The sequence below is a fragment of the Phytophthora cinnamomi genome (assembly GCF_018691715.1).
Source record: "Phytophthora cinnamomi strain GKB4 chromosome Unknown Contig53, whole genome shotgun sequence".
Taxonomy (NCBI): domain Eukaryota; phylum Oomycota; class Peronosporomycetes; order Peronosporales; family Peronosporaceae; genus Phytophthora; species Phytophthora cinnamomi.
The window spans coordinates 2,869,215-2,894,024 of record NW_027150986.1 but is presented as its reverse complement, the minus strand read 5'-3'; the positions used below and the strand labels follow the sequence as shown (position 1 = coordinate 2,894,024).

General features: G+C 47.2%; 2 protein-coding genes across 2 annotated transcripts; one reads left to right on the top strand and one right to left on the bottom strand.

Moving 5' to 3' along the window:
* Positions 1 to 115: 115 nt before the first annotated feature.
* On the top strand, positions 116 to 21,414 carry IUM83_00828 (uncharacterized protein; the record flags this gene model as incomplete). Its single annotated transcript, XM_067924632.1, has 2 exons — positions 116 to 1,423; positions 21,232 to 21,414. The coding sequence occupies 2 exons, from the start codon at positions 116 to 118 to the stop codon at positions 21,412 to 21,414; spliced, it is 1,491 nt and encodes a 496-aa protein (XP_067789442.1).
* A 250-nt stretch (positions 21,415 to 21,664) lies between these two features.
* IUM83_00827 (DNA repair protein XRCC3) lies at positions 21,665 to 22,141 on the bottom strand (the record flags this gene model as incomplete). Its single annotated transcript, XM_067924631.1, has 3 exons — positions 21,665 to 21,671; positions 21,741 to 21,841; positions 21,923 to 22,141. 3 exons carry the CDS (start codon positions 22,139 to 22,141, stop codon positions 21,665 to 21,667), a joined length of 327 nt encoding a protein of 108 aa, XP_067789441.1.
* Positions 22,142 to 24,810: the final 2,669 nt, after the last annotated feature.

Below are 24,810 nucleotides of genomic sequence, written 5' to 3'. Positions count from 1 at the left end.
TGGAGAACTGTCGTAGCAGAAAGGATTCATCCAATCACATCGAGGGAGGAGGCAGTACCAGCACTTTTGCTTTTGTAACCACCGACCACGGCGCTAAACCACTTGCTCCTACAACATGGCCCCCCAACACCCCTGGCAACTCCTGGCTTCGGCGACACCACGCAGCGAAGGCGATGTTCTCCTAGCTGAACTCAAGAAGTACCGCGTGGACAAGGGCGACTTGACCCCGTGCCTCATCTGCATGCTGCCAGCACCGCATACCATGCGTGTACAGCGACATATCTGTGCCTGCAAGGCCTGTGCTGATATCTCGAGAGGCTCCGCGTGTTCATGGCGCGCGCGAGTCATGACGTGCCAAGTTCAAGGGTTAATGACGATACAAGATGCCTACACGCACTGCACGCCTGCCCGCGCGCCGCGCAAGCCCGTCTTAACGCGAGCGATGAAGGAGATCGTGATGGACTGGGCCGCTCAAGGACTTAAACCGAAGCGTATCTACAATGCTCTTCTGCCGCGGTTCAGTCTAACGGAGAGTATTGCCCCTTCCGTAGCCTCGGTGCAGCGCTTCGAGCACTACCACGTGACCGGGCGACTCGGCGAAAGTGATCTACTCGACGCTGTGCGGAAAAAAATCAAGGATAGAGGCTTTACTTGTCATCAAGAAGAGGCCGTTGCGTTCACATTCACTAGCCGAACCGATAGGGACGGCAAGCCCATCACCGGCAACGAAAGCGATTCAGATCCATTTGTAGCGGGTATCAACTCTAAGAAGCTCCTGCGTCGTGCGGATCGAGACCCGGGGTCATTCATCTTCCATCTCGACGCCACCTACAAGCTTACTCAAGTTGGCTACCCCGTCGTCGTTGTTGGCATTTCGGACAGAGCGAGGCGTTTCCATCTCGTGGCAATCTTTATCGTTTCTCAACAGCAACAGCAGAACTTTGCAGAGATTCTCGGAATGTTGGCACACACAGATATGTCTGAGACTGGAAAGCCACTTCGAGTCCGCTACGTGATGGGCGATGCCGACGCAGCCCAGTGGAGCGCCGTCAACGACGTGTTCGGGGAAGAATGCAATTGTATGTTTCTCATGTGCTACTTCCACGTGGCAAAGAATGTTTTCGAGAAAACGCGCTCTCTCCCACCCGCGATGGCTACCTCCGTCATGGAAGCAATTCACAAGATGCTCTTTGCAGCCAGCGAATCCGCCTACTTGAAAGTGCTAGATGAAGCGCAAGAAAACTGGTCCAAGCTTCCAGTGCTGACGCGATTCTCGCAGTACTTTTCCAAGGTCTGGTTGAACCAGCGGTTCTGGCGATGGCAATGTTTCCACACGCCTAGCGGATTCGTCACGACTAATAACCCATGCGAGACCTACAACGCAATGATCAAACGTGATGTGACGCTACGGAGAAAGCTGAAGGTTGGTGCTTTACTACCACAGCTACTGATTCTGTGTGAGAGCGAATCCACGACCGCACGGCCATTCGCTGAAGCTGATGCGTGCCTTCTGCGACGCGTGAGGGCAATGAATCAGGCCGGCCTTCTCCAAATGACTTCGGCATCGCGATGCACCATAGCGTTCCTTCTCGTAAGTACGCCCGAAGAAGACCAGCAAGATGTTGTTCATGTGGTCAATGAATCAGGCCGGCCTTCTCCAAATGACTTCGGCATCGCGATGCACCATAGCGTTCCTTCTCGTAAGTACGCCCGAAGAAGACCAGCAAGATGTTGTTCATGTGGTCAGCCGGGCTTCGCCGCGTGTCGTAGACGAGGTTCGCCGACGAACCGTTGAAGATCTACCTGTTACTGCGCAGCTGAGCAAACTGACAGCTTTGATGGAGATTTCAGGTATGCCGACCACAGGTTGGCGTGTCGATATGAAGACGGGTGTATGCCAGTGCCGTTTCGCGAACAAGCACGGGTGTTGCATCCATGCCATCTACGCTTTGGAATGCCGTGGAGCTATCGACACCAAGGGCCGTGAGACGTTAGTAAATCGCGGTCCCACAGCTCGGAAGGGAAGAAAGAGTAAGCAAGGGCGTCCACGCAATAGCGGTGCTGCACTTGCTATGGAGTAGCTAGGCTGTGAAAGTTCATCTTATACATACATTCCCGTTCTCAAATAACGGCAGTCCGCGTGTTATATCACCGTACTCACTTTACAACGTACTCGGAGAGTGGTCTGGTTTTGCATATTCGCATGTCGGATAATGAAACTACGATATGGTGTCGGGGCTGCCATCCAAAACATTTCTAAACATACCTACCCATGCGAAATCACTAGTCCAAAATGCTGTATCCCTAACGTTTACGCATATTTTCGTCTATGCAGCCTGGGGAAAATGTCGTGCTACGCTCGCGTGGAAGTTTAAAATAGCCAAACGCCTATTATTTCAGCGGCGGCTGCCTTCAATGTATAAAAAACAAAAATTATGATAACTTCGACTTTAGACAGCTATAATAAGCGGCTATGCTGTTTCGTTCTGACGGATAGACTAGGACATTTATATCCTGCAAATAGATTTGCTGCCTAACAACAATTATGGCAGCGGCTGCGAACCAACTCCCAACATTCGCTAAAACCAAGAACTGCAACTTCAACTTTCTGTAAGAGGTCCAGAAACTTACTCTGTTCTTCTCAATTGTCGCGTTACCATGCCTACTTAGTCTCGTTGGTTTCCAAAGGGACCATTGCATTAATTTAAGATCGGGGCTGCGGCTAACATCTAACATCAGATCCGTACCCTCCTTTTTTTTCAGTATCTTATCATACTAAGTAATCCGCTCTGTACAATTGTTGCTTACAGTTACCACGTGATCAATGCGATCATTGAAAAGTCCAAATTCAACTCCGTGGCGTCTGGGCTGCGCAAAAAGAAATGAACATTTTTACTTTTTTCCTTACGGTACACAAATCCAATCCAGATACTAAACCCCGCATTTATTCAGTATCTACAGTTCGTTTTCCTTACCTTCGCCTGGCTCGTTAGCATTCTCGAGCGCCTTCAGTCTTTTCGCATCGCGCATGCGCTCCATCATCGCGTTTTTCTTCTTCCTCTTCGCCCACTTCGACTTCGCTGCCGTTTGCGCCGAGGCCGCCGCTGCCGATCGAGGCACTTGAAGAAGGAAACGCTCCTTCTCTTCCTCGTATTTACTATCGTGCCACTCTCTACCCTCCATCACGCAAAAACGCCGACAAAATTGACATCCACGCTCCCCTTGAGCCGCGCTGACTTCCAGATGGAAGTCGAGCTGCGTAGCGGTAGCAATCGAACCTGTCCTCAGCACATACCACCACGTTGTCTGAAAAGGCGCCCCACCACTTGTGTAACGGGGTTACACGCACAAGTTGCTACAAGCCACTTGTGATTTTAACATATAGGATATCTGTTAAAGATTTTAGATACTTCCTCACCTTGGTGTAAGTCACACCAATGGATACATTGAAGTGGGCCACCACAGTGAGTGGTTCACACCTACCCAAAGTAGAAAGCAGCATCTTTCTACCAATCAGAGACGTGCATATTGGCGGGGCCCTGACAGCCAGCCGCTGCCAACCCCTTTCATAGATGATAAACAGTTTTAGCAGATTTAGGAGGAAGATCAATTCACAAACAATACAGTTCTCATTTTACCTTAAACTAGCTACTTGGAGTCTTTATTTGATTGATATTATACTTGTGGATTCAAGTATAATTAATTCAAATTATTAATAAATTCCTACGCTTCCTCATACACGTGGCGCACGTGTAAGCTAAAGTAGTGAGTCAAGTTAGACCCACTACAGCTTGTGTTCAGGCGTCCCAGGTATGAATGCCAGCAGCACAGAATGAGCGACCATCGTGCTCATGTAGATTACGTCTCCGGGTTGCTGGATCAGCACGCACGATTTCATAGTGTTCAACATTCTGTTAAACGTGTTTTCTCCATTCGTGAAGTTGAACTCTTCCGCGCACTCAGGCGTTCGGTAGAACACTCAGATCTTGAATGTGTGTGAGAGGCATGGTGGAATAAACGACGCAACACGTCCATGGTCGATGTGAATGGGCGATTCCCGGTTCCCATCTTGCAACCACGACTCCAAAGGGTAGACATACTGTAACGGGGTTACACACACAAGTGACAACAGTCACTTGTGCATGACAACGGTCACAAGTGACAACGGTCACAAGTGACAACTGTCACTTGTGCATGACAATTGTCACTTATGGTTTAACAGATAAATATCTGTTAAAGGTTTTAGATACTTCCTCACCTTGGTGTAAGTCACACCAATGGATACATTGAAGTGGGCCACCACAGTGAGTGGTTCACATCTACCCAAAGTAGAAAGCAGCATCTTTCTACCAATTAGAGACGTGCATATTGGCGGGGCCCTGACAGCCAGCCGCTGCCAACCCCTTTCATAGATGATAAACAGTTTTAGCAGATTTAGGAGGAAGATCAATTCACAAACAATACAGTTCTCATTTTACCTTAAACTAGCTACTTGGAGTCTTTATTTGATTGATATTATACTTGTGGATTCAAGTATAATTAATTCAAATTATTAATAAATTCCTACGCTTCCTCATACACGTGGCGCACGTGTAAGCTAAAGTAGTGAGTCAAGTTAGACCCACTACAGCTTGTGTTCAGGCGTCCCAGGTATGAATGCCAGCAGCACAGAATGAGCGACCATCGTGCTCATGTAGATTACGTCTCCGGGTTGCTGGATCAGCACGCACGATTTCATAGTGTTCAACATTCTGTTAAACGTGTTTTCTCCATTCGTGAAGTTGAACTCTTCCGCGCACTCAGGCGTTCGGTAGAACACTCAGATCTTGAATGTGTGTGAGAGGCATGGTGGAATAAACGACGCAACACGTCCATGGTCGATGTGAATGGGCGATTCCCGGTTCCCATCTTGCAACCACGACTCCAAAGGGTAGACATACTGTAACGGGGTTACACACACAAGTGACAACAGTCACTTGTGCATGACAACGGTCACAAGTGACAACGGTCACAAGTGACAACTGTCACTTGTGCATGACAATTGTCACTTATGGTTTAACAGATAAATATCTGTTAAAGGTTTTAGATACTTCCTCACCTTGGTGTAAGTCACACCAATGGATACATTGAAGTGGGCCACCACAGTGAGTGGTTCACATCTACCCAAAGTAGAAAGCAGCATCTTTCTACCAATCAGAGACGTGCATATTAGCGGGGCCCTGACAGCCAGCCGCTGCCAACCCCTTTCATAGATGATAAACAGTTTTAGCAGATTTAGGAGGAAGATCAATTCACAAACAATACAGTTCTCATTTTACCTTAAACTAGCTACTTGGAGTCTTTATTTGATTGATATTATACTTGTGGATTCAAGTATAATTAATTCAAATTATTAATAAATTCCTACGCTTCCTCATACACGTGGCGCACGTGTAAGCTAAAGTAGTGAGTCAAGTTAGACCCACTACAGCTTGTGTTCAGGCGTCCCAGGTATGAATGCCAGCAGCACAGAATGAGCGACCATCGTGCTCATGTAGATTACGTCTCCGGGTTGCTGGATCAGCACGCACGATTTCATAGTGTTCAACATTCTGTTAAACGTGTTTTCTCCATTCGTGAAGTTGAACTCTTCCGCGCACTCAGGCGTTCGGTAGAACACTCAGATCTTGAATGTGTGTGAGAGGCATGGTGGAATAAAGACACAACACGTCCATGGTCGATGTGAATGGGCGATTCCCGGTTCCCATCTTGCAACCACGACTCCAAAGGGTAGACATACTGTAACGGGGTTACACACAAGTGACAACAGTCACTTGTGCATGACAACGGTCACAAGTGACAACGGTCACAAGTGACAACTGTCACTTGTGCATGACAATTGTCACTTATGGTTTAACAGATAAATATCTGTTAAAGGTTTTAGATACTTCCTCACCTTGGTGTAAGTCACACCAATGGATACATTGAAGTGGGCCACCACAGTGAGTGGTTCACATCTACCCAAAGTAGAAAGCAGCATCTTTCTACCAATCAGAGACGTGCATATTAGCGGGGCCCTGACAGCCAGCCGCTGCCAACCCCTTTCATAGATGATAAACAGTTTTAGCAGATTTAGGAGGAAGATCAATTCACAAACAATACAGTTCTCATTTTACCTTAAACTAGCTACTTGGAGTCTTTATTTGATTGATATTATACTTGTGGATTCAAGTATAATTAATTCAAATTATTAATAAATTCCTACGCTTCCTCATACACGTGGCGCACGTGTAAGCTAAAGTAGTGAGTCAAGTTAGACCCACTACAGCTTGTGTTCAGGCGTCCCAGGTATGAATGCCAGCAGCACAGAATGAGCGACCATCGTGCTCATGTAGATTACGTCTCCGGGTTGCTGGATCAGCACGCACGATTTCATAGTGTTCAACATTCTGTTAAACGTGTTTTCTCCATTCGTGAAGTTGAACTCTTCCGCGCACTCAGGCGTTCGGTAGAACACTCAGATCTTGAATGTGTGTGAGAGGCATGGTGGAATAAACGACACAACACGTCCATGGTCGATGTGAATGGGCGATTCCCGGTTCCCATCTTGCAACCACGACTCCAAAGGGTAGACATACTGTAACGGGGTTACACACACAAGTGACAACAGTCACTTGTGCATGACAACGGTCACAAGTGACAACGGTCACAAGTGACAACTGTCACTTGTGCATGACAATTGTCACTTATGGTTTAACAGATAAATATCTGTTAAAGGTTTTAGATACTTCCTCACCTTGGTGTAAGTCACACCAATGGATACATTGAAGTGGGCCACCACAGTGAGTGGTTCACACCTACCCAAAGTAGAAAGCAGCATCTTTCTACCAATTAGAGACGTGCATATTGGCGGGGCCCTGACAGCCAGCCGCTGCCAACCCCTTTCATAGATGATAAACAGTTTTAGCAGATTTAGGAGGAAGATCAATTCACAAACAATACAGTTCTCATTTTACCTTAAACTAGCTACTTGGAGTCTTTATTTGATTGATATTATACTTGTGGATTCAAGTATAATTAATTCAAATTATTAATAAATTCCTACGCTTCCTCATACACGTGGCGCACGTGTAAGCTAAAGTAGTGAGTCAAGTTAGACCCACTACAGCTTGTGTTCAGGCGTCCCAGGTATGAATGCCAGCAGCACAGAATGAGCGACCATCGTGCTCATGTAGATTACGTCTCCGGGTTGCTGGATCAGCACGCACGATTTCATAGTGTTCAACATTCTGTTAAACGTGTTTTCTCCATTCGTGAAGTTGAACTCTTCCGCGCACTCAGGCGTTCGGTAGAACACTCAGATCTTGAATGTGTGAGAGGCATGGTGGAATAAAACGACACAACACGTCCATGGTCGATGTGAATGGGCGATTCCCGGTTCCCATCTTGCAACCACGACTCCAAAGGGTAGACATACTGTAACGGGGTTACACACACAAGTGACAACAGTCACTTGTGCATGACAACGGTCACAAGTGACAACGGTCACAAGTGACAACTGTCACTTGTGCATGACAATTGTCACTTATGGTTTAACAGATAAATATCTGTTAAAGGTTTTAGATACTTCCTCACCTTGGTGTAAGTCACACCAATGGATACATTGAAGTGGGCCACCACAGTGAGTGGTTCACACCTACCCAAAGTAGAAAGCAGCATCTTTCTACCAATTAGAGACGTGCATATTGGCGGGGCCCTGACAGCCAGCCGCTGCCAACCCCTTTCATAGATGATAAACAGTTTTAGCAGATTTAGGAGGAAGATCAATTCACAAACAATACAGTTCTCATTTTACCTTAAACTAGCTACTTGGAGTCTTTATTTGATTGATATTATACTTGTGGATTCAAGTATAATTAATTCAAATTATTAATAAATTCCTACGCTTCCTCATACACGTGGCGCACGTGTAAGCTAAAGTAGTGAGTCAAGTTAGACCCACTACAGCTTGTGTTCAGGCGTCCCAGGTATGAATGCCAGCAGCACAGAATGAGCGACCATCGTGCTCATGTAGATTACGTCTCCGGGTTGCTGGATCAGCACGCACGATTTCATAGTGTTCAACATTCTGTTAAACGTGTTTTCTCCATTCGTGAAGTTGAACTCTTCCGCGCACTCAGGCGTTCGGTAGAACACTCAGATCTTGAATGTGTGTGAGAGGCATGGTGGAATAAAAGACACAACACGTCCATGGTCGATGTGAATGGGCGATTCCCGGTTCCCATCTTGCAACCACGACTCCAAAGGGTAGACATACTGTAACGGGGTTACACACACAAGTGACAACAGTCACTTGTGCATGACAACGGTCACAAGTGACAACTGTCACTTGTGCATGACAACGGTCACAAGTGACAACTGTCACTTGTGCATGACAATTGTCACTTATGGTTTAACAGATAAATATCTGTTAAAGGTTTTAGATACTTCCTCACCTTGGTGTAAGTCACACCAATGGATACATTGAAGTGGGCCACCACAGTGAGTGGTTCACACCTACCCAAAGTAGAAAGCAGCATCTTTCTACCAATTAGAGACGTGCATATTGGCGGGGCCCTGACAGCCAGCCGCTGCCAACCCCTTTCATAGATGATAAACAGTTTTAGCAGATTTAGGAGGAAGATCAATTCACAAACAATACAGTTCTCATTTTACCTTAAACTAGCTACTTGGAGTCTTTATTTGATTGATATTATACTTGTGGATTCAAGTATAATTAATTCAAATTATTAATAAATTCCTACGCTTCCTCATACACGTGGCGCACGTGTAAGCTAAAGTAGTGAGTCAAGTTAGACCCACTACAGCTTGTGTTCAGGCGTCCCAGGTATGAATGCCAGCAGCACAGAATGAGCGACCATCGTGCTCATGTAGATTACGTCTCCGGGTTGCTGGATCAGCACGCACGATTTCATAGTGTTCAACATTCTGTTAAACGTGTTTTCTCCATTCGTGAAGTTGAACTCTTCCGCGCACTCAGGCGTTCGGTAGAACACTCAGATCTTGAATGTGTGTGAGAGGCATGGTGGAATAAAAGACACAACACGTCCATGGTCGATGTGAATGGGCGATTCCCGGTTCCCATCTTGCAACCACGACTCCAAAGGGTAGACATACTGTAACGGGGTTACACACACAAGTGACAACAGTCACTTGTGCATGACAACGGTCACAAGTGACAACTGTCACTTGTGCATGACAACGGTCACAAGTGACAACTGTCACTTGTGCATGACAATTGTCACTTATGGTTTAACAGATAAATATCTGTTAAAGGTTTTAGATACTTCCTCACCTTGGTGTAAGTCACACCAATGGATACATTGAAGTGGGCCACCACAATGAGTGGTTCACACCTACCCAAAGTAGAAAGCAGCATCTTTCTACCAATTAGAGACGTGCATATTGGCGGGGCCCTGACAGCCAGCCGCTGCCAACCCCTTTCATAGATGATAAACAGTTTTAGCAGATTTAGGAGGAAGATCAATTCACAAACAATACAGTTCTCATTTTACCTTAAACTAGCTACTTGGAGTCTTTATTTGATTGATATTATACTTGTGGATTCAAGTATAATTAATTCAAATTATTAATAAATTCCTACGCTTCCTCATACACGTGGCGCACGTGTAAGCTAAAGTAGTGAGTCAAGTTAGACCCACTACAGCTTGTGTTCAGGCGTCCCAGGTATGAATGCCAGCAGCACAGAATGAGCGACCATCGTGCTCATGTAGATTACGTCTCCGGGTTGCTGGATCAGCACGCACGATTTCATAGTGTTCAACATTCTGTTAAACGTGTTTTCTCCATTCGTGAAGTTGAACTCTTCCGCGCACTCAGGCGTTCGGTAGAACACTCAGATCTTGAATGTGTGTGAGAGGCATGGTGGAATAAAAGACACAACACGTCCATGGTCGATGTGAATGGGCGATTCCCGGTTCCCATCTTGCAACCACGACTCCAAAGGGTAGACATACTGTAACGGGGTTACACACACAAGTGACAACAGTCACTTGTGCATGACAACGGTCACAAGTGACAACTGTCACTTGTGCATGACAACGGTCACAAATGACAACTGTCACTTGTGCATGACAATTGTCACTTATGGTTTAACAGATAAATATCTGTTAAAGGTTTTAGATACTTCCTCACCTTGGTGTAAGTCACACCAATGGATACATTGAAGTGGGCCACCACAATGAGTGGTTCACACCTACCCAAAGTAGAAAGCAGCATCTTTCTACCAATTAGAGACGTGCATATTGGCGGGGCCCTGACAGCCAGCCGCTGCCAACCCCTTTCATAGATGATAAACAGTTTTAGCAGATTTAGGAGGAAGATCAATTCACAAACAATACAGTTCTCATTTTACCTTAAACTAGCTACTTGGAGTCTTTATTTGATTGATATTATACTTGTGGATTCAAGTATAATTAATTCAAATTATTAATAAATTCCTACGCTTCCTCATACACGTGGCGCACGTGTAAGCTAAAGTAGTGAGTCAAGTTAGACCCACTACAGCTTGTGTTCAGGCGTCCCAGGTATGAATGCCAGCAGCACAGAATGAGCGACCATCGTGCTCATGTAGATTACGTCTCCGGGTTGCTGGATCAGCACGCACGATTTCATAGTGTTCAACATTCTGTTAAACGTGTTTTCTCCATTCGTGAAGTTGAACTCTTCCGCGCACTCAGGCGTTCGGTAGAACACTCAGATCTTGAATGTGTGTGAGAGGCATGGTGGAATAAAAGACACAACACGTCCATGGTCGATGTGAATGGGCGATTCCCGGTTCCCATCTTGCAACCACGACTCCAAAGGGTAGACATACTGTAACGGGGTTACACACAAGTGACAACTGTCACTTGTGCATGACAACGGTCACAAGTGACAACTGTCACTTGTGCATGACAACGGTCACAAGTGACAACTGTCACTTGTGCATGACAACGGTCACAAATGACAACTGTCACTTGTGCATGACAATTGTCACTTATGGTTTAACAGATAAATATCTGTTAAAGGTTTTAGATACTTCCTCACCTTGGTGTAAGTCACACCAATGGATACATTGAAGTGGGCCACCACAATGAGTGGTTCACACCTACCCAAAGTAGAAAGCAGCATCTTTCTACCAATTAGAGACGTGCATATTGGCGGGGCCCTGACAGCCAGCCGCTGCCAACCCCTTTCATAGATGATAAACAGTTTTAGCAGATTTAGGAGGAAGATCAATTCACAAACAATACAGTTCTCATTTTACCTTAAACTAGCTACTTGGAGTCTTTATTTGATTGATATTATACTTGTGGATTCAAGTATAATTAATTCAAATTATTAATAAATTCCTACGCTTCCTCATACACGTGGCGCACGTGTAAGCTAAAGTAGTGAGTCAAGTTAGACCCACTACAGCTTGTGTTCAGGCGTCCCAGGTATGAATGCCAGCAGCACAGAATGAGCGACCATCGTGCTCATGTAGATTACGTCTCCGGGTTGCTGGATCAGCACGCACGATTTCATAGTGTTCAACATTCTGTTAAACGTGTTTTCTCCATTCGTGAAGTTGAACTCTTCCGCGCACTCAGGCGTTCGGTAGAACACTCAGATCTGGAATGTGTGAGAGGCATGGTGGAATAAAAGACACAACACGTCCATGGTCGATGTGAATGGGCGATTCCCGGTTCCCATCTTGCAACCACGACTCCAAAGGGTAGACATACTGTAACGGGGTTACACACAAGTGACAACAGTCACTTGTGCATGACAACGGTCACAAGTGACAACTGTCACTTGTGCATGACAACGGTCACAAGTGACAACTGTCACTTGTGCATGACAACGGTCACAAATGACAACTGTCACTTGTGCATGACAATTGTCACTTATGGTTTAACAGATAAATATCTGTTAAAGGTTTTAGATACTTCCTCACCTTGGTGTAAGTCACACCAATGGATACATTGAAGTGGGCCACCACAATGAGTGGTTCACACCTACCCAAAGTAGAAAGCAGCATCTTTCTACCAATTAGAGACGTGCATATTGGCGGGGCCCTGACAGCCAGCCGCTGTCAACCCCTTTCATAGATGATAAACAGTTTTAGCAGATTTAGGAGGAAGATCAATTCACAAACAATACAGTTCTCATTTTACCTTAAACTAGCTACTTGGAGTCTTTATTTGATTGATATTATACTTGTGGATTCAAGTATAATTAATTCAAATTATTAATAAATTCCTACGCTTCCTCATACACGTGGCGCACGTGTAAGCTAAAGTAGTGAGTCAAGTTAGACCCACTACAGCTTGTGTTCAGGCGTCCCAGGTATGAATGCCAGCAGCACAGAATGAGCGACCATCGTGCTCATGTAGATTACGTCTCCGGGTTGCTGGATCAGCACGCACGATTTCATAGTGTTCAACATTCTGTTAAACGTGTTTTCTCCATTCGTGAAGTTGAACTCTTCCGCGCACTCAGGCGTTCGGTAGAACACTCAGATCTTGAATGTGTGAGAGGCATGGTGGAATAAAAGACACAACACGTCCATGGTCGATGTGAATGGGCGATTCCCGGTTCCCATCTTGCAACCACGACTCCAAAGGGTAGACATACTGTAACGGGGTTACACACACAAGTGACAACAGTCACTTGTGCATGACAACGGTCACAAGTGACAACTGTCACTTGTGCATGACAACGGTCACAAATGACAACTGTCACTTGTGCATGACAATTGTCACTTATGGTTTAACAGATAAATATCTGTTAAAGGTTTTAGATACTTCCTCACCTTGGTGTAAGTCACACCAATGGATACATTGAAGTGGGCCACCACAATGAGTGGTTCACACCTACCCAAAGTAGAAAGCAGCATCTTTCTACCAATTAGAGACGTGCATATTGGCGGGGCCCTGACAGCCAGCCGCTGTCAACCCCTTTCATAGATGATAAACAGTTTTAGCAGATTTAGGAGGAAGATCAATTCACAAACAATACAGTTCTCATTTTACCTTAAACTAGCTACTTGGAGTCTTTATTTGATTGATATTATACTTGTGGATTCAAGTATAATTAATTCAAATTATTAATAAATTCCTACGCTTCCTCATACACGTGGCGCACGTGTAAGCTAAAGTAGTGAGTCAAGTTAGACCCACTACAGCTTGTGTTCAGGCGTCCCAGGTATGAATGCCAGCAGCACAGAATGAGCGACCATCGTGCTCATGTAGATTACGTCTCCGGGTTGCTGGATCAGCACGCACGATTTCATAGTGTTCAACATTCTGTTAAACGTGTTTTCTCCATTCGTGAAGTTGAACTCTTCCGCGCACTCAGGCGTTCGGTAGAACACTCAGATCTGGAATGTGTGTGAGAGGCATGGTGGAATAAAAGACACAACACGTCCATGGTCGATGTGAATGGGCGATTCCCGGTTCCCATCTTGCAACCACGACTCCAAAGGGTAGACATACTGTAACGGGGTTACACACACAAGTGACAACAGTCACTTGTGCATGACAACGGTCACAAGTGACAACCGTCACTTGTGCATGACAACGGTCACAAATGACAACTGTCACTTGTGCATGACAACGGTCACAAATGACAACTGTCACTTGTGCATGACAATTGTCACTTATGGTTTAACAGATAAATATCTGTTAAAGGTTTTAGATACTTCCTCACCTTGGTGTAAGTCACACCAATGGATACATTGAAGTGGGCCACCACAATGAGTGGTTCACACCTACCCAAAGTAGAAAGCAGCATCTTTCTACCAATTAGAGACGTGCATATTGGCGGGGCCCTGACAGCCAGCCGCTGTCAACCCCTTTCATAGATGATAAACAGTTTTAGCAGATTTAGGAGGAAGATCAATTCACAAACAATACAGTTCTCATTTTACCTTAAACTAGCTACTTGGAGTCTTTATTTGATTGATATTATACTTGTGGATTCAAGTATAATTAATTCAAATTATTAATAAATTCCTACGCTTCCTCATACACGTGGCGCACGTGTAAGCTAAAGTAGTGAGTCAAGTTAGACCCACTACAGCTTGTGTTCAGGCGTCCCAGGTATGAATGCCAGCAGCACAGAATGAGCGACCATCGTGCTCATGTAGATTACGTCTCCGGGTTGCTGGATCAGCACGCACGATTTCATAGTGTTCAACATTCTGTTAAACGTGTTTTCTCCATTCGTGAAGTTGAACTCTTCCGCGCACTCAGGCGTTCGGTAGAACACTCAGATCTGGAATGTGTGTGAGAGGCATGGTGGAATAAAAGACACAACACGTCCATGGTCGATGTGAATGGGCGATTCCCGGTTCCCATCTTGCAACCACGACTCCAAAGGGTAGACATACTGTAACGGGGTTACACACACAAGTGACAACAGTCCCTTGTGCATGACAACGGTCACAAGTGACAACTGTCACTTGTGCATGACAACGGTCACAAGTGACAACTGTCACTTGTGCATGACAACGGTCACAAATGACAACTGTCACTTGTGCATGACAATTGTCACTTATGGTTTAACAGATAAATATCTGTTAAAGGTTTTAGATACTTCCTCACCTTGGTGTAAGTCACACCAATGGATACATTGAAGTGGGCCACCACAATGAGTGGTTCACACCTACCCAAAGTAGAAAGCAGCATCTTTCTACCAATTAGAGACGTGCATATTGGCGGGGCCCTGACAGCCAGCCGCTGTCAACCCCTTTCATAGATGATAAACAGTTTTAGCAGATTTAGGAGGAAGATCAATTCACAAACAATACAGTTCTCATTTTACCTTAAACTAGCTACTTGGAGTCTTTATTTGATTGATATTATACTTGTGGATTCAAGTATAATTAATTCAAATTATTAATAAATTCCTACGCTTCCTCATACACGTGGCGCACGTGTAAGCTAAAGTAGTGAGTCAAGTTAGACCCACTACAGCTTGTGTTCAGGCGTCCCAGGTATGAATGCCAGCAGCACAGAATGAGCGACCATCGTGCTCATGTAGATTACGTCTCCGGGTTGCTGGATCAGCACGCACGATTTCATAGTGTTCAACATTCTGTTAAACGTGTTTTCTCCATTCGTGAAGTTGAACTCTTCCGCGCACTCAGGCGTTCGGTAGAACACTCAGATCTTGAATGTGTGTGAGAGGCATGGTTGAATAAAAGACACAACACGTCCATGGTCGATGTGAATGGGCGATTCCCGGTTCCCATCTTGCAACCACGACTCCAAAGGGTAGACATACTGTAACGGGGTTACACACACAAGTGACAACAGTCACTTGTGCATGACAACGGTCACAAGTGACAACTGTCACTTGTGCATGACAACGGTCACAAATGACAACTGTCACTTGTGCATGACAATTGTCACTTATGGTTTAACAGATAAATATCTGTTAAAGGTTTTAGATACTTCCTCACCTTGGTGTAAGTCACACCAATGGATACATTGAAGTGGGCCACCACAATGAGTGGTTCACACCTACCCAAAGTAGAAAGCAGCATCTTTCTACCAATTAGAGACGTGCATATTGGCGGGGCCCTGACAGCCAGCCGCTGTCAACCCCTTTCATAGATGATAAACAGTTTTAGCAGATTTAGGAGGAAGATCAATTCACAAACAATACAGTTCTCATTTTACCTTAAACTAGCTACTTGGAGTCTTTATTTGATTGATATTATACTTGTGGATTCAAGTATAATTAATTCAAATTATTAATAAATTCCTACGCTTCCTCATACACGTGGCGCACGTGTAAGCTAAAGTAGTGAGTCAAGTTAGACCCACTACAGCTTGTGTTCAGGCGTCCCAGGTATGAATGCCAGCAGCACAGAATGAGCGACCATCGTGCTCATGTAGATTACGTCTCCGGGTTGCTGGATCAGCACGCACGATTTCATAGTGTTCAACATTCTGTTAAACGTGTTTTCTCCATTCGTGAAGTTGAACTCTTCCGCGCACTCAGGCGTTCGGTAGAACACTCAGATCTGGAATGTGTGAGAGGCATGGTGGAATAAAAGACACAACACGTCCATGGTCGATGTGAATGGGCGATTCCCGGTTCCCATCTTGCAACCACGACTCCAAAGGGTAGACATACTGTAACGGGGTTACACACAAATGACAACTGTCACTTGTGCATGACAACGGTCACAAATGACAACTGTCACTTGTGCATGACAACGGTCACAAGTGACAACTGTCACTTGTGCATGACAATTGTCACTTATGGTTTAACAGATAAATATCTGTTAAAGGTTTTAGATACTTCCTCACCTTGGTGTAAGTCACACCAATGGATACATTGAAGTGGGCCACCACAATGAGTGGTTCACACCTACCCAAAGTAGAAAGCAGCATCTTTCTACCAATTAGAGACGTGCATATTGGCGGGGAGCCCTGACAGCCAGCCGCTGTCAACCCCTTTCATAGATGATAAACAGTTTTAGCAGATTTAGGAGGAAGATCAATTCACAAACAATACAGTTCTCATTTTACCTTAAACTAGCTACTTGGAGTCTTTATTTGATTGATATTATACTTGTGGATTCAAGTATAATTAATTCAAATTATTAATAAATTCCTACGCTTCCTCATACACGTGGCGCACGTGTAAGCTAAAGTAGTGAGTCAAGTTAGACCCACTACAGCTTGTGTTCAGGCGTCCCAGGTATGAATGCCAGCAGCACAGAATGAGCGACCATCGTGCTCATGTAGATTACGTCTCCGGGTTGCTGGATCAGCACGCACGATTTCATAGTGTTCAACATTCTGTTAAACGTGTTTTCTCCATTCGTGAAGTTGAACTCTTCCGCGCACTCAGGCGTTCGGTAGAACACTCAGATCTGGAATGTGTGTGAGAGGCATGGTGGAATAAAAGACACAACACGTCCATGGTCGATGTGAATGGGCGATTCCCGGTTCCCATCTTGCAACCACGACTCCAAAGGGTAGACATACTGTAACGGGGTTACACACACAAGTGACAACTGTCACTTGTGCATGACAATTGTCACTTATGGTTTAACAGATAAATATCTGTTAAAGGTTTTAGATACTTCCTCACCTTGGTGTAAGTCACACCAATGGATACATTGAAGTGGGCCACCACAATGAGTGGTTCACACCTACCCAAAGTAGAAAGCAGCATCTTTCTACCAATTAGAGACGTGCATATTGGCGGGGCCCTGACAGCCAGCCGCTGTCAACCCCTTTCATAGATGATAAACAGTTTTAGCAGATTTAGGAGGAAGATCAATTCACAAACAATACAGTTCTCATTTTACCTTAAACTAGCTACTTGGAGTCTTTATTTGATTGATATTATATTTGTGGATTCAAGTATAATTAATTCAAATTATTAATAAATTCCTACGCTTCCTCATACACGTGGCGCACGTGTAAGCTAAAGTAGTGAGTCAAGTTAGACCCACTACAGCTTGTGTTCAGGCGTCCCAGGTATGAATGCCAGCAGCACAGAATGAGCGACCATCGTGCTCATGTAGATTACGTCTCCGGGTTGCTGGATCAGCACGCACGATTTCATAGTGTTCAACATTCTGTTAAACGTGTTTTCTCCATTCGTGAAGTTGAACTCTTCCGCGCACTCAGGCGTTCGGTAGAACACTCAGATCTGGAATGTGTGTGAGAGGCATGGTGGAATAAAAGACACAACACGTCCATGGTCGATGTGAATGGGCGATTCCCGGTTCCCATCTTGCAACCACGACTCCAAAGGGTAGACATACTGTAACGGTTACACAAGTGACAACTGTCACTTGTGCATGACAATTGTCACTTATGGTTTAACAGATAAATATCTGTTAAAGGTTTTAGATACTTCCTCACCTTGGTGTAAGTCACACCAATGGATACATTGAAGTGGGCCACCACAATGAGTGGTTCACACCTACCCAAAGTAGAAAGCAGCATCTTTCTACCAATTAGAGACGTGCATATTGGCGGGGCCCTGACAGCCAGCCGCTGTCAACCCCTTTCATAGATGATAAACAGTTTTAGCAGATTTAGGAGGAAGATCAATTCACAAACAATACAGTTCTCATTTTACCTTAAACTAGCTACTTGGAGTCTTTATTTGATTGATATTATATTTGTGGATTCAAGTATAATTAATTCAAATTATTAATAAATTCCTACGCTTCCTCATACACGTGGCGCACGTGTAAGCTAAAGTAGTGAGTCAAGTTAGACCCACTACAGCTTGTGTTCAGGCGTCCCAGGTATGAATGCCAGCAGCACAGAATGAGCGACCATCGTGCTCATGTAGATTACGTCTCCGGGTTGCTGGATCAGCACGCACGATTTCATAGTGTTCAACATTCTGTTAAACGTGTTTTCTCCATTCGTGAAGTTGAACTCTTCCGCGCACTCAGGCGTTCGGTAGAACACTCAGATCTGGAATGTGTGTGAGAGGCATGGTGGAATAAAAGACACAACACGTCCATGGTCGATGTGAATGGGCGATTCCCGGTTCCCATCTTGCAACCACGACTCCAAAGGGTAGACATACTGTAACGGGGTTACACACACAAGTGACAACTGTCACTTGTGCATGACAATTGTCACTTATGGTTTAACAGATAAATATCTGTTAAAGGTTTTAGATACTTCCTCACCTTGGTGTAAGTCACACCAATGGATACATTGAAGTGGGCCACCACAATGAGTGGTTCACACCTACCCAAAGTAGAAAGCAGCATCTTTCTACCAATTAGAGACGTGCATATTGGCGGGGCCCTGACAGCCAGCCGCTGCCAACCCCTTTCATAGATGATAAAAAGTTTTAGCAGATTTAGGAGGAAGATCAATTCACAAACAATACAGTTCTCATTTTACCTTAAACTAGCTACTTGGAGTCTTTATTTGATTGATATTATACTTGTGGACTCAAGCATAATTAATTGAAATTATTAATAAATTCCTACGCTTCCTCATACACGTAGCGCGACGTGTAAGCTAAAGTAGTGAGCCAAAGTAGGCCCACTACACATACGCTGCATCGGTAGGGAAGCTAATCTTAGAGCGATAACCAAGAAGCTGAGTAGCCAGCTGATCCACTGGATTTCGCTGACCTGTATCCCATAACTTTGCAGCTCCATGACTAATGTACGCCCTCATATTCGCCATTCGCAGCAAGTTGTTGAGGTTCATAGGGTGTTCTGGTAAGCGAGATTGTCCACGGAACGCAGCAACATCATTGCATGCGTTGCGGAACAGCAGCGCAGGGGCCTTGCTACTCACAGCCATCTCCCATTAAAACCCGCAATCCACGTAACGATCAATAGAGGCTCCGAGCTTCTGCTGTACGCGGTGCAGCTTGTATTTCGCATCTCCATAATCCCCCGTATCCACAAGCTTACGCAACGTCTCAAGCAAATCCATCATTTTATTACACGGAACGTGGCCCTTCAGGTAGCCTAGAGCAAAGCGTACACCACCTCCCACACACACACCACGCAGTACAATCTCGGCGGGCAGCAGTCGCGTTGGCTGCGTACTCTTGGTCCACCGCGCCAGCGCTGCCGTAAACGCCTCGCTACCGGGGAGCTGTGTCGAGTCGCTGTGTCGTCCGCTGTGTCGTCCGTGTCACCTTCGGTTCTTGGGGTCCTTGGAGAGACGGAGGCGCTGCGCTCAGCCGGGCGAATTGGCTTTTGACGGTAAGGGAGGGAGGTTGGGATTAGATGCTACAGTTAAATACAATTTTCTACAAACTAATATGGCGCTTCCAGTACGATATTGTGGGGCAGAGCAGAGCAGCATGCATTTTATGCACCGGTACTCCTGCTGATTCTGCCGACACGACAAATCGGCTGGTGTTTTTGGTATTTGCTCGGGTCGACTTCAGAAAGAAGGAGTTCGTACCGTAGGGTGGGATGCTCCACACGCACGTTCTGCTGGTCGTAAGCTGTTTTTTGTATTACGATCGGTTGAATGTGCGCATCCCGCCTACACTTTCGACGCTCGCGCCTCGGTGGTCGCTCTCGGTACTCGCGCGACCCCTCGAGGCGCAACTGGAATCTGGAACGTAGACTAGACTGGAAGCCCGACCTAGACCTAGAGCCGGAGGCTTGAACCTCGACCTAGCCGCCACTAGACCTAGAACTGGAGCGGCCCCACGAAATTCTCGCTGCCAGCACGCCAAGAAATGCAGGCCCGCTTGCCGCGCTTACGTGATCCACCCGGGGCCCTCGCGCCGATCCGCGTCGCAGTCGTGCCGCACCTTACCCCGCACCTACCCCCTGTGAGCACCCTCAGGGCCCCGAACGCCGCCCCGCAACCACGCAAAGAGCAGCGCCGTTGGGTGGTGGACCCAAACCACCCACGGTCGCCCAACGTTCAGCTCCCTACAATCGAGGCGCCGCTAAACACTAAGGGCCCGTTTTCGCAGTTGGAGAAATCTGCAGATCGCGAGAGCTGCCTCGCAGAGACGACGCAGCTCTCGCGATAGGCAGCGGTGACGTGCCCCAAGACCACGGACCTAACCTCAAAACAGGACCAGGTCTACATGAGCATTCCGCTTCGCCCACCGATCTCTCACAATTTGTACTCTCTGGAGCAACGTCAGAGAACAGTGATCGGGTTACTACGAGGCTCGGGGTTCGGCGCTAGGCTAGCGCCCAACGACCAAGCATTTGCTTCCGCAGGTTCGTTTTGCGGTGTCTCCAAAGACACCGCAAAACGGTACTGGAGGGCGCGCCACGTACCCCCCGACAGGAAGCTGGGGGGGAGCGCGCCACTCGACACACCAAGCAATTTGTCCGATTTGAAGGCCATCATGCGATCTGCAAAGTGGTACATTTTAGTGAGCTCGTTTATTATTACGCTCGAGGAAGTGGTTGAGCTGCTGTTACTCCGCGCCCGGCAGGGCATCAAGATTTGCGTCTTCACAGACAGATCAGAGGCAACAGGTGGCAACTCTAACCTCAAACTACTGGAAAGACTGGTGCAAGGAGACATCATGGTCAAGGTCCCTACAGATTCGTCCATGATGCATGAAAAATTCATGTAAGTATTTTTTTAAATTTATAGTGTGTAAGTGTCAAGCTAATTTGGTTTGTGCAGTATGGTCGATGGCATCTGGCTATTCCTGGGGAGCAGCAACTTGACCGAGCGCGGTCTCGGGTCTTCGCGAAGGCCCAAGCCCCGAAACCGCGAGGTCAATGTGCTGCTCCACTTCGAAAGCGTGCCGCTGGGCCCGTATTACCGGCTATTTGTCTCGGAATACATCCCTGCAGAGTGGTTGGAGGACTTGAGGAGGAAGCGTGCGAAGGACTGGGAGCAGCCTGCCAAGAAGAAGCGCAACTACACGCACTCAAGTCTGTAATTTGGTTTCTGATAGTTTGTTCTGAGTAGTGTTTGTATGAATGTGTTCTTGATAATGCACGGCGCCCATGGGCCCCACCTCACCTAAACAATTCTTCAAAACGAAGCTTCCGGCGCGGGTCGGGCACCACGTTGCCATTGCGCCCGCGGGTCGAAGTCGCCGGTGACCTGGTTGGTCACCTGCGTGGTCTTCATGATGACCACGCCGTGCTGGTCGCTCACGATGCGCATGCAGGCGCATTTGCGCTCCGCTACCTCCTGCCAATTGTATGCAGCAACAACTATTAGATCGGTGAAGAAGCTCGCACACACTGCATGCCGACGCACCTTGACGGAAGACGTGGACTCCACCGGAACTCCGCCGCCACCGAGTCCAGCACCACCAGCTCGGTGTTCTGCTCGGCCAGCAGCCCCGACAGGCGTGCTTGCTGCACCCCCACCACGACAACAACACCACGTCACTACTCGTCTCCACTCTCTGCCCAACTGCAACGATATTGCCTACGCACCAGTAGATCCACGAGGTCGTCCACCGTGTAGAGCTGCTCGACGATGATGCCGTCCAGGAAGTCGCTGCCCGAGAGCTTGGCGGCCTCCTCACCGCGTTTGCGCTTGCTGCCGACCCCCGCCGCGCCCCGAAGCGCTGCGGGGAACACCTCCGCCAGGTCGTGCAGGCGCTTGACGGAGCCCGCGCCCTCCGTGCAGATGTAGCAGGCCGTGGTCTGCAGGCCCCGAGCGCGAAGCGATTGTTCGGAGTCGCCACTTGCGACTCTTCCGCGAGATTTCGACTGTTGGAGTTTTCTTAGGAAGTGAAGCGAGTTAAATGCGCAACGTGTCTTGTGGCGGCTAATTACTTGAAATGCACTGCTTAGTGTCGGGGGATCGAAGACAGCCAGCTGGACATTGCACACGACGTTCGAACAGCAAACTGTGAGCAGCACTTCGGATCAGATGCAGCGGTCAGCAAAAATGAACAAGTGCACTATGCGTGCTATACACGTACGATACTATTGAAACGAGGGGAGACCCACCGCTCAAGTGTCGTGGAATGTACAGGGTTTATTGCGCCAGACGACTACAAGAATCGTGGGCACGGAAGCTAGTAATGATGCTTTTCACGTCGTCCAGAGGAGGAGTGCTCGGCTTCGCAGGGGAGTTCTTTTGCCGCCGTAGCGTGTAAACCAAACCGACACACCCTAGCAGAAAGACGAAGACGCCGACTGGGACGATATAGGTCAGGTCCTGCTTCCAGTCGCGGGTATCACCAATTTCGGCTGGAACTTGAGGTGGCATGAGCGTCGAGCCACTGCTTGATGAGAACCCGGCGCAAGCATCTCCAGTGAAGAGGCTCAACACCAAGATCTCTGTGTCGCCAAGCGACGACTGTGGTGTTGTTGCCGTGGACGTATCTCTCATGCATACGTCGCCTGCAAGCGAACGAAAATGCGATCATATTTCGACGAGGATTTCAACGCTTCAGACAGGCTAGCGTTGTCCACATCGGCGCCACGGCATCGTTCACTGCAACCTCGCCCTCAAGATAGGCATCAACGGTATTCGTGATAGCTGATGTGAACGCCAGAGCGATGGTGTCGTTCTCTCCGCAGTTACCTTCTCGATCCCGACGGCAGCTAGAACAGCATCGCTGTCAGCCCAAGAGTTGGCATCCCACTCCACCACCATGGCGCATATCGACTGCGACGACAATATCGTTGAGTTCACACCATGAAATCTTGCCCAGAAGGTCGAAAACTTCTCGTGCTCAGCTCCGTCTTCGATCACGAACCAACTAGCAGTTTCATAGAGGACCCTGCTGTCTGCAGTGGCGGCATAGCCGACAGTAGCGTCAAGCCATTCTCCTGCGGTTGACGTATTACCCAGCAGCACAAAATCATTAAGTTCTTCATTTTGATCCGACGACGAAGAGGAGCTTTCTTGTTCGCGAAGGCTAGACCCGCTGGAGATGACAGTCGCGATGTTGATAGTGGCTGTTGCACCGTCGGACTCATTGAGGCTTGCCTCTGCGGGAGCATAGCGGCCCCTGTGGGCAAGCGTCAGCAGTAGTAAAACCCATGCCGAATTCACCGTCATACCCTGTCCAGGTAGTCGGTTTTGACGAACTGGTTTCTCGAGCAGCTATCCTGCGCAAAGAAGTAAAAGCGAAATGAGCAGATCTTCAGGCAAGGAACTCTGGGATAGACAAGAAGAGCTTTGGGGGCTCCGGCTCGGCTCAGGCACAGCCGCTTATGGCGACAGATGCCGTCGTGGATACGCTACCTCAAATGGTTTGACAACAAGCTTGCGATTGCGACTCGAAATTTGTCCTTCGAACACGTGTAAGGCCCTACCTATTGTTTGCAAGCGCCATGAGCCAATGCTCTTGGCACCTTCTTAGCGATGGTGACAAAGCCTTTGAGTTGCAGTCTGGACAGCATTCGAGATGTCGTGGCTCAACTCGCACGAATATTTCTTGTTAGACTTGACACTTTCTGATCCTAGCCCCGTCTTGAATTCAACTGTATCTTTACTTTACTGCTACTATGCATTCATACCATCGCTACAAGCATTCTCGTTACACTACTGAGTGCATTGTCAGCACGTATGGAAGGCTGGACGCTTCATCTTTCTCCACCTCCTTGGGGGTCTCCTGTGCGGAGAGTTTCTTCTGCTGTCGATAGAGGTAAATCAATCCCGCACACCCCAGCAAGAAGATGAACACACCAACTGGGATGATGAACTTGAGATCGTCTTTCCAATCGGATTCGTTGCTGCTGGCACTGCCTTCACTCGTGATCTGAGACGGCCCGAATCCTCCACTAGGTTTGCACACGGTTCCCCTGAAAAGGCTTGCCACTGGGATTCCAGCCACAGCCAAAGAGTTTAATCCGTTGGCGGACTCATCTCGGGGGCAAAGACCATTAGCTAGACGAACGAACATGCGGTCTGTGGCATTCGGAACCATCGAGCTGTCCACATCGTGCATCTTCAGCGCAGCCACGACGTCATTCACCGCGATTTCCCCCTTCAGACAACTCGCCCACGACGATTCAAACGCCATCCATTCGTTCAAAGAGCCCCGCACCAACTAGGAGAGCCCTCATCATCAACTGTGAGAGCCCAGCACCAACTAGGAGAGCCCTCGTCATCAACTAGGAGAGACCTCGCCATCAACTGTGAGAGCCTTTCGGCGGTCGACTTCAGAAAGAAGGAGTTCGTACCGTAGGGGGCTCCTCACACACGCACGTTCAACCGGTCGTAATACAAAAAAAAGCTTACGACCAGCAGAACGTGCGTGTGCGCATCCCGCCTACACTTTCGACGCTCGCGCCTCGGTGGTCGCTCTCGGTACTCGCCTCGTGTACCACATACAAGGTACACTCTACCGTGCCATACTTAT